The following is an 11,650-nucleotide window of genomic DNA, read 5'->3' on the forward strand; positions in this document are numbered from 1 at the left end:
AATTTCCTTTGTTTCATTTTTTTTTCTGTTCTAAAAACAACAGACAGTTTACTCTTTTTCCATTTCCATAACAACTTTTTAACTCCCATAAAACATTCAGTTGACTCATTCCTGTTTGGGTTGTTTTCCTTTTTGAGGAGACCCAGGAATGATTCAGCCCCATCAATATGTGTTCTTGCTTATATTTGAGACATATGATGATGTTTATTTTTGCTCAGAAAGCTGATCAAATGGGGTTGTTTTCCTCTCTGAGGAGGCCCATGTTTTTAAAAATAGATCAGTGATTCAATGTCAGACAAGTGAGATGGTAGAAGGAGAAAACCTTCAAATAACATCTCAATAAACTCTATGATTGAAAATCATACAGTCATCTGAATGCCTAACAGCATATTCAATGTACCTTTTTGTCACAACAATAAAAAGTTCGATTTTTTCTTTGGAAAAAAATAATAATTTCAAGTGCTCTCATAAGAGTATTTTGGAATTGATGTTCATCCTAAATTCAATTGAAATTATAATGTTAAGGAAAAAATAGTATGAGGTGTAGAGAAATTGATTTGTATAAGATTTCTTTTTATATAATAATAATAATAATAATAATAATAAAATTAAAATAAGACAAAGAGATAGTCAATTTATTTAAAAATTAAAATAAAAAAAAAAATTAAAATAATACAAAAATATGATCAATTTTAGTTTACAAAATAAAAAATAATTTTCCATTCTTATCAACGCATAAAAAAAATCTTAAAATTAAAACCAACTCCATAAAAATATAATAACATAAGACAAGAATCTATATCATTGTAATTTTATAGTAAAATAGGACATAACATATAAAAATCTATATCATTGTAATATTAAAAAGATGGAAGAAAAATGACACTTTCTCCTATAATATTATACTTCTACTGAAATTAGATATTAATTTCAAAATCTTTATTACAATATTAATATTTATAACTTTCATTTCAAAATCTTTATTACAATATTAATATTTATAACTTTCATGGTGATCAAGAACATAACAATACTCTTTAAATATAAAAACAAAAAATTCTAAATAATCTTTTCTCTCGGTTAAAATTTTATATCAATGGAAGTTGATCATTATCACCATAATAATTATTTAATAAATTTAATTTAAAATAAATATATTAAAAAAAATAAACTAATTTTAAAAATTAAATATACAAAAGTGAAAGTCAAAATGAATAACTTTAAAATGTCAAAGATGGCTAATGTGGTAAAAATATGTTTATTTTTCCCCTTTACTTTCAGTCACAGATCCTCCCAAAACGCTACGCACATCAAAAGGAAGAAAAAGTGTGTGGAGCGCTTGGGTCATACCACTTCCCGAGCAACGGAGCACTGAGGTAGCCCACACCCTAAAACCATAGATAGACCATGTTATGTTTATTCATCAGCTAGACGCCAATATTATTCCCACAGCATCAGAGTGCCCTCCTCTTCGAAACTACAAAACAAGTTACAGCAACTATCCTCAGCTTGATTAACCCCACTTTGATACGCCAATATTATTCCCACGGCATCAAAGTGTCTTGCTCTTCCAAACTGCAAAAAGTTACAGCAACTATCCTCGGCTCGAATAACCCCAATTTGACCCACTTCTACTTCTGGTAGATAGTGCGATACATGGCCTGGTGGATTCATTTTTAAACCACCATCTGCTACTTGTTCTCCGACCGAATATCCCTCTCTGTGGATTGCGGAGGAATGATTAGTAGCAGTGATTGGGGAAATCGGCCATGGGGGATTTTCGACTGTTCGCGTGCTGCGGATATTACAAAGAGAACTCTCAGCTTCGCTCGTAATGCTACAATGCCCACCTTCCTTACTGGTTACAGGATAAATATGTCGCCATGGATCCGAGCATTTTACAGGAATCTCCATCTTCACTGATAACTCAATTGGAAAATTGCATACCTTAAGGACTGAATTCGCTGTTTTTTGGTCGGATTCGATAATGAAACCGCGAGCCTTGTTGTTGTCGTGTATTTTCTCTAATTTTCTGTTCATCCGCTGCACCTGGAATACCCAAAACTAATTTAGTCGCTAATTAGTGGCCAATATCAGCAGCGTTTTTCGGTAGAGTACCATACCATTCCTTGATGTTATTTACAGCAGAGTTATCAGAATTTGGATCTCCTTTAACTTAAAATATTCAATCCAAATCATTAAATTCGTAAGAAGATCTCAAAATAATATCAAACACTTATATTTTCGTAAGGTTACCGAATTTATTCAATACGTGAGGGTCAGGGTGGATTGGCACCTGAACTTTCAATTGCTCGTTTTGCTCAAGTAGAATGCCATATTTATTCTTGAGAACCCGGTATTCTTGATTGAGAATCTCGAAGTCTCTCTCCAGCTGCTTCGTTTTGCACCTGGCCCGCCTATTCTGGAACCATACAGCTATTTGTCTAGCGGGCAGACCTAGAGACTTTGCCAGCTGCGCTTTCGTCTCGAATTGCAGTTGGTTTCCCATTTCAAAACTTTTTTCGAGCTTTTTTACTTGTTCCAATGTCAACCTTCTGTTCTTCTCCCCAAAATGTAGGCACTCAATCGAGCCATCATCCTCCGCAGTAAGATGTTCAGACAGGTCCATGGCTCCTGAGTAGGAAAAAAAATACGTTAATCTTTTCCTTGTATTGTCACACTCATACAGTCTTACAGAACCAGCAACTGCAGTGCATGAATATTGCCATCAAACAACTTTGAACGACCTTAGGAATTGATGGATTTACGTTATAGGTTTTCCTAATTACTTTAAACCCCTTAACCAAGATTTACTCCTTTGTAAGAAATCAAAATCAATGCACAGCGGAACTTACTTTCCATCTTCAAAGGGCTCCTGGGCTTTACTTGAGTTGTTGGCTCTTGAATCCTTCCAAGAGCTTGCAATCCTTCCAGTCTTCAATGGAGCAGACAATCTTTATGAGTTGATTGCAAGCCTTGGAGACTCAGCCCTTTTATAGCACTGCAAAACCCCAATCCTAGGGCAGCCTAAAATTTAGCTGAAACAAGTCTGTCTGAAATTTCAGATTGATTGAAATCAATCAATCAATCAATCAATCAGATTTTGATTTTCTTATTCAGCTCAAATTTAATATTGCTATTTATTTTAATCAACTATAATCGGTCCATTAACAATTATAATTGATTAACATTAATCTACATGTATTTGTATCCAAATCCTTATTTTTAAATACGTTTAATGCCATGACTTAATTAATCACATTATTTTGCATATGAATGTAATCTTGGTGACAGTAATTGACATCATAATCATGATGCACGTATGTCCAACTTAATTATTGCAATTAGACGTCTCTAAATCCAACAATCTCCCACATGGACAAGTGCAACCTTTTGATTATATGTCCTTAACTTTATTGCATGCAACTTTTCTATCTTTACTTATCGTATTTCTTAAACAATTCCGTCCATCAATTATGCTAACAAAGGACTTAAGCGGCATTTGTCACATTTATTCGCAACTAAACTGACATAAATCACGCTGCCAACATAACTGAATGACATGAATCTGATTTGGACATATAGTTTAGAAATTACACGCAAGTGTGATTAGACGTGCCTATTTCTAATTGAGTCACCTTTACTTTACTGTATGAGGCCAAAAACTTAAACTTTAAAGAAAGAAATAATGAAACTGAAACTGAATGCAACTTGTATATATCGTCAAAATTGTTTACAATTGCATTACATAGAACATCAAAAAACAGAACTTAAAACATATTCAGACTCCCACATTTTTCTAATTATCCTAAACCGATATTACACCCATACAAGCAACATGTTGGTGAAACTTCTTGGGTGGTAATCCTTTAGTAAGAGGATCCGCAATCATGGAGTCTGTACCTATGTGTTTTATACATAATTCATTATTCTGCACTCTCTCTTTTACAACCAAAAACTTAATGTCAATGTACTTCGACTTTGACGAACTTCGGTTGTTGGATGCGTATAACACTGCTGAATTGTTGTCACATAATAATTTGAGTGGTTTCTGAATAGAATCCACAATTTTCAGACTTGTGACGAAGTTCTTCAGCCATACGCCATGATTAGATGCTTCAAAACATGCAACAAATTCAGCTGCCATAGTGGAGGAGGCTACCAATGACTGTTTAGCGCTCTTCCATGACACAGCACCACCTGCCATCATGAAGATGTATCCTGATGTTGATTTCATGCTGTCGACACATCCTCCAAAATCAGAATCGGTGTATCCAATGACCTCGAGCTGTTCCGATCTCCGATACATGAGCATATAGTCCCTTGTTCTCTTTAGGTATCTCAACACTCGCTTGGCTGCCTTCCAGTGTTCCATACCTGGGTTACTCAAATATCTCCCTAGCATTCCGGTAATGAACGCAATATCCGGACGCGTGCATACTTGTGCATACATGATGCTACCCACGGCTGAGGCATAGGGAATATCTTTCATGATGTTTTTATCTAAGTCAGTTTGGGGACATTGTTTCAGACTAAACTTATTTCCTTTTGATATAGGGGTATCTCCTGGTTTGCTGTTTTGCATGCCAAATCTTGTTAGAATCTTATCGATATAGTTCCTCTGGGATAACCTCAGAATACCTTGAGATCTATCTCTAAGTATTTCAATCCCTAGAACAAATGATGCATCACCAAGATCTTTCATTTCAAAGTTCTTAAATAAAAAATTCTTAGTTTGATGCAACATGTTCTTATCGTTACTGGCAAGCAATATGTCATCTACATATAAAACCAAGAAAATAAATTTACTCCCACAGAACTTAAGGTATATACATTCATCTACTATGTTAGACTCAAAACCAAATGAGCTAATAACTTGGTGAAACTTATAATACCATTGCCGAGATGCTTGTTTTAGCCCATAGATAGATTTCTTAAGTCTGCAAACCATAGACCCTGCATCACCTGATACAAAGTTTTCTGGCTGCTTCATATAGATCGTTTCATCAATGTCACCATTGAGAAACGCCGTCTTTACATCCATCTGATGAAGTTCTAAATCATAATGTGCTACAAGCGCCAATATAATCCTTAAAGAGTCTTTCGATGAAACTGGAGAGAAAGTCTCTTTATAATCAATGCCTTCTTTCTGTGTGAAACCTTTCGCAACAAGACGTGCCTTGTATTTTTCAACATTGCCTTTAGAATCCCGCTTAGTCTTAAATATCCATTTGCAACCAACGGGTTTCTTGTCTTTAGGCAACGGAACGATATCCCAAACGTCATTGTCATACATAGATTTCATCTCTTCATTCATGGCATTAATCCACATTTGAGAGTTAGAGCTTTCCACAGCTTGTTTGATATTAACAGGATCATTTTCAAACATGCCAATGTCAAACTCATGTTCTTGAAGATATGCATAATCCTTTGATTGTGTAGATCTTTTCTCTCTAGTAGATCTCCTAATTGGCACAGGCTCTAGATTTTCTTGAGGTTCATTTACAACTTGATCTTCAACAGGAGGAAGAACATCATTACCAACTTCTGACTCTCCCACAGGCCCTAGGCCATCAACATTTGTCATGTCAATGTGAGGGTTTGGGTTGGGTTCAGGTCCATTTGTGTTCTCTATTCCATGTTGAGTTTCTAACTGAGTTGTTTGGGATGATGAAGTTTGCACATTGTCAAAAGATGTATTTCTAAACACAATCGGAATTTGAACAAAACTAGGACTTTGGTCCATAGTCTCATTCGCATTCGTCTCTTCTTCTTCAAAAATACTATCTTTTGTCATATCTCCCCCCACTAACTCATTATCCTCAAAAAATTTTGCACTTCCTGACTCGAAAACTGTATGTTCTGTTGGATTATAGAATTTGAACCCCCTAGATCGTTCAGAATAGCCTATAAAGTAACAACTAACGGTTCTTTCGTCCAGTTTCTTTTTGCTTGGCTTATAAGGCCTAGCTTCACATGGACATCCCCAAACTCTCAAATGATTCAAGCTAGGCTTGCGCCCAACCCATAACACGTAAGGGGTCTTGTTAGCTGCTTTAGTAGGCACTCTATTAAGTATGTATGCTGCAGTCTTTAAGGCTTCTCCCCACAAATTCTCAGGTAGAGTTGTACGAGCAATCATACTTCTCACCATGTCTTTAAGGGTGCGATTTCGTCGCTCAGCAACACCATTCATTGCAGGCGAACCTGGCAACGTATACTGAGGCACAATTCCGCATTCCTCTAAGTATTTTGCAAAGGGACCTTGACGTTGTTCTCCTGATCCATCATAACGACCGTAGTATTCACCACCACGATCAGAACGAATGGACTTTATACGTTTGTTAAGTTGTAACTCAACTTCAGTTTTGAACTTTATGAACACGTCTAATGCTTCCGCCTTTTCTTTTATTAAGTAAATATGACCATATCTTGAATAATCATCTATGAATGTGATAAAGTAATGGTCACCATTTCTTGTAGCCTTTGGAAAAGGACCACATATATCCGTATGAATCAATTCTAAGACATCATTACACCTTTTTGCATCATACTTACGTTTATTAGTTTGTTTTCCCTTTATACAATTTACACAATCACTTAAGTTTGTAAAATCTAAAGGTTGGAGAATTTCATTAGACACAAGACGTTCTATCCTTTTCATAGAGATATGTCCTAATCGCTTGTGCCATAATGTTGCAGATTTCTCGCAAGTTAATTTACGTTTTCTATTATCTATATGCAGTGCCTCTGAATGTGAAGTGTCTATATCTAGAAAATAAAGATTATCATAAGAAGACAGGATACCAGAAGCAAGAAGCTTAGAATCTTGACACAAACTGAAATTTCCATTACCAAATGAACATACATAACCATTTTTGTCCAAATAAGATATAGAAATTAGGTTCCTTCTGAAAGATGGAACCACTAAAGCATCAAAACTTAAATAAAATCCTGTCTTACATAATAGTCTAAATTTTCCTATGCTTTCCACTTCTACTTTATTGCCATTTCCTACGTAAACGTAGCGCTCTGCCTCACTTGGCTTGCGATGGCTTAGGCAACCCTGCATCGACATACTGATGTTAGTCGTTGCACCTGAATCTATCCACCAAGTATATCTAGATACAGAACTTAAATTAACTTCAGAACAAACCAAAGCAAGAGACATACCTTTCTTTGCCAACCATGCATGATAGTTGGTGCAGAATTTCTTTGTATGTCCTGGCGCTTTGCAGAAAAAACAGTTCCTTTCTCCTGCTTTCACAGAAGTATCTTCCTTCTTGCTTTTCTGCGCGGCATTGTTTGCAGCTACCTTGGTAGGTCCCTTTTCCTTGGCAGTAAACTTGCGCTTCTTGCTTTTACCCTTAGGATTAGATGTTACTACATGAGCACTTTCTCCCTTAGTCATTTTCTGTCTCTCTTCCTCCTGCACCAACCGAGCCTCAAACTCAGGTAATGTCCACGTCTCTTTTTGACAATTATAAGTCATCTTGAATTGACTAAAGTTAGACGGGAGAGACAGAAAAATGAACTCAATGAGAACCTCATCAGAGATGTCATAATTATGCCTTTTCAAGGCACGTTGAAGTCTTGTCATCTCAATAACATGCTCTCTAACCCCTTCTTTTCCCTTGTATTTTATTGTTGCCAACTTCACAAAGAGTGTACTCACATCAGTCCTTTTACTCTTTGTGAATTTTTCTTCAAGGGCCTTAAGGTATTCAATAGCGCCTGTCTCTGTATCAAGTATGATGCCTCGAAAAGTCTCATGGATCGTTTGCTTCATCACCATTATGCACATGCGATCTGAATGCTCCCATCTAGCAATATCAGCCTTCTCTTGAGGAGTTACCTCACTCTCTTTATTAGGCTTGGGGCGATCAAATCTCAGTGCTGTGTCCAATTGCATGATCCCTAAGACTAATTTCAGCTTTTCCTCCCACTGTTTGAAATTGTTCCCCATGAGGGGCTTAATCTGACTTAGACTTAACATTATGTTTGGATCTGAAAAATTCAAGAACAAGGAAATAATTTAGATACGATGTGTCACGATTTAGTCATAATTCTAAAATCTATCTAAAGGCATGTGTAAAACTATTTGCTCCATTAAAACTTTAGCCAAAACACCATTCAGTAATGAAACACCTTTGGGTGCAATCATTACATTCAGGCAACCCTTATGCACCAAAGAACTTAGCAGGCGCCAACCCTCCTTTGGGAAAGCTAACACCCACGTCCATTGCCAGCACGTTACTTCAACTTGTCATGAGTCATCCTTGCAATCGTCTTACAGAGAGCGGTTCGTTTGCAAACATCAATGCTTGACTCATGCGAAAACAACACATGTATACCAAACACCGTCTTTAGTTAGATTCCAAAATTATATCTAAAACCTAATCTAGGACGTACCTATAGAATCCACTCGTCCTATATAGAATACAGTATCTCATAACTCTTTTAAATTTAATATGTCAACTATATTCATCAAAATAATTATTAGGTTTTAGTAAAACTTTAGCAGTTTCTACAATGATTACCTTTTAGAAATGCTTCAATAATTTATTTAGAGAATATTAAATAATTTATGGTTGCCATGATTAGCATCATTGTGATCAAATCCAAATTTAGTATTATAACAATAATTAACGTTAATACAAATTTTTATGCCATAATTAGCATTATTGTGATAAAATCCAAATTTGGTATTATATCAGTAATTAACGTTAATACAAATTTTTATGCCATAACTTTGAAGATCAAGGTTAACTCCATATACATAGCAGACCAAAACTAAGAACCAAAAGTTAACCCATTATCCAGGTTAACCAAAAGTTTCGTTAAGTTAACATTGAATCGTTAAGTGAAAAAATTAACCCGTTATTAAGTAAAAAAGGAGATTAATCCTATAAAAAAAAAAAAAAAACTTCAAAAAAGATTTGTAAATGAAAACCTCTTTTTTTTTTTTTTTTTTTTACTTAACGAAATTGACACATTAACATGGTTAACCTCACGTCCATGAGAGATGAGAGATCGAATCCCTTAAAGTAAACATCTTTAAAAAGATTTGAACTGAAAACCCTTTTTCTTTTTACACGGTTAAAATTTACTATTCTAAAGATTTGATTTTGATTACATTGCTTGATAAATCAACGCCACAATGCTCTGGCCATTACAATCATTAATTCACTTATATAGATCCTTTTTTCAATTCACGCCTGGTAAATTTTTTTTATATGTCATTCTGATAAATCGTATATACAATTTATACATACAGGATTCTTTAATTCTTATTCAGAATTCTTTAATTCTTATTTAATTTATACAAGAAACAAACAGAATAAATCGTATAACTTATTCAGAATTCTTACAAGAAGAGAACTAAGAAACCATTGATAAGTCGTATAATCTAAAAATTAATGGCTGCAAAATAAACTTTGAAATCCTTACTAATATCGATTTGTATTTATGATTTTCAGAAGTTTGCCTTCCTCTCATAAGGGGGTTATTTCAGGCTGCTGTCTAAGATTTTCGGCCCTGTCAATGTTTCTGGGCATCGGGCCATTTGATTGGGTCTGTTTCCATATGCTTTCTGGACCTTTAATTATCCGCATATCCATATAACCGATAATAGGTTAACGGGAGCTCTTTGCAAATAACCGACAAAGCATTTTTATCTGTTGCATTTTTGGCCCACGTGTATTTTGATTAATAGTTAAGGCTTCCATGAAGACTGACAGTGGTTAATAAACCCCAAGGCTCACATGTTCCTCCCAGAAGGTAGCATGTATGCAAGAAACTTTGACGACTGAGGAAGACAAAAAAGACAGCCACCACAAACCATCAAAAAAATCTTCAAATGCAGAGAATAAAGAAAATTCATAAACACTACTGTTGAAAAAACCATTATATTCACTCATTATTACAACTCCAGACAACTTTATCCAATACACTCAGAAAGGTCAATGTATTCCCAACAATACGAGAAATGGGATAATTTATTCTAGGGTTCGATCCACTGTTTCGTTCCAACGAACAAGTTCAAGACCAGATGAATAAAAAAGAGACTGTTATTCCATACGAAACAAAAAACAGTTAATCTCCAAAAATCAAGCACGGATTCTTACAGAAGGGGGCTCCGATACCAATTGATGGATTTACGTTATAGGTTTTCCTAATTACTTTAAACCCCTTAACCAAGATTTACTCCTTTGTAAGAAATCAAAATCAATGCACAGCGGAACTTACTTTCCATCTTCAAAGGGCTCCTGGGCTTTACTTGAGTTGTTGGCTCTTGAATCCTTCCAAGAGCTTGCAATCCTTCCAGTCTTCAATGGAGCAGACAATCTTTATGAGTTGATTGCAAGCCTTGGAGACTCAGCCCTTTTATAGCACTGCAAAACCCCAATCCTAGGGCAGCCTAAAATTTAGCTGAAACAAGTCTGTCTGAAATTTCAGATTGATTGAAATCAATCAATCAATCAATCAATCAGATTTTGATTTCCTTATTCAGCTCAAATTTAATATTGCTATTTATTTTAATCAACTATAATCGGTCCATTAACAATTATAATTGATTAACATTAATCTACATGTATTTGTATCCAAATCCTTATTTTTAAATACGTTTAATGCCATGACTTAATTAATCACATTATTTTGCATATGAATGTAATCTTGCTGACAGTAATTGACATCATAATCATGATGCACGTATGTCCAACTTAATTATTGCAATTAGACATCTCTAAATCCAACAATATCCAGAAACATTCATATATATGACTATGTATACCCTGTTTATATGTTTGTGTATATTTGCATCTGAAGAGAATATGCCACTAAAGAAAGTGCAGATTCAGCATACCTTGGAATCCGACAGATGTGGGAGAAGCCATAGCTTTTGAGGGACCCTTAATCGTCATAGTGGTATTAGAAGACATGTTTCTCCTTTATAATACAGGTAATAGTTCAGCAGAAGCCCAAAAATCTACTGCTTTTTTACACTGCCCAGACACGAGCTTGGCCTAAAATATTTAAGGGCAATTTGCGGAGTCCATTGTGGTTTAACGCCCGAGACCAACAGTAGGGAAAACATTTAGAGTACCGGAACTGGTTCTGTGCGATTAGGAAGCCTGTGATCCATACTGGAGCAAGAGGTGTTTGAAGCAATTCGGTTGCTCTTGCTACCAAGGGATCAAGGTGCACTCTGTAGCTATGGGGAGCCTATAGGTAGGGGGGAAAGAGATGTGTGATGCAAGGTACGCAAGGACGATAATTGGTAAATTTGATCGTATTATATGTATATTTTTTTTTACGGTTGGGTATAAAGTAAGGGGAAGTTAAATCAAATGAAATTGTTTTGTAATGAAGTTTTAAATATGGAATTTATTTAGTGAGTAAAAATATAATTATGATAACTTGTAAAAAAATATAATTATGATATTATATAATTGAATTTTTAATTTCAATAAACTTGTAATTTTGATTTAAAAATAAAAATAGATTTGAATGAGATACGTTACTCTTAAGTTTTTTATGATTTTTCTTTAGCCTTTCTTAGTATTGTTATATACATAGTGTAATTTTAGAATTTTCAAGGTTTTCAAATTATTTAAAGATGCATTTTTAAAATTTTATAAGTATATTT

General features: G+C 34.9%; 1 protein-coding gene across 1 annotated transcript; it reads right to left on the reverse strand.

Annotated features, from left to right (window-relative positions):
• Positions 1–1,199: 1,199 nt before the first annotated feature.
• On the reverse strand, positions 1,200–11,185 carry LOC149186965 (uncharacterized). Its single transcript, XM_089412712.1, has 3 exons — positions 10,868–11,185; positions 2,297–2,634; positions 1,200–2,049 (listed from the first exon to the last, which is right to left on the reverse strand). Exons 1-3 carry the CDS (start codon positions 10,941–10,943, stop codon positions 1,441–1,443), a joined length of 1,023 nt encoding a protein of 340 aa, XP_089268838.1. The 5' UTR covers positions 10,944–11,185; the 3' UTR covers positions 1,200–1,440.
• Between the last annotated feature and the right edge of the window lie 465 nt (positions 11,186–11,650).

This window comes from Pinus tabuliformis, chromosome 3_1, assembly GCF_031772625.1.
Source record: "Pinus tabuliformis cultivar Carrire ecotype Pingquan chromosome 3_1, CPIR1, whole genome shotgun sequence".
In the NCBI taxonomy this organism is placed as follows: Eukaryota; Viridiplantae; Streptophyta; class Pinopsida; order Pinales; family Pinaceae; genus Pinus; species Pinus tabuliformis.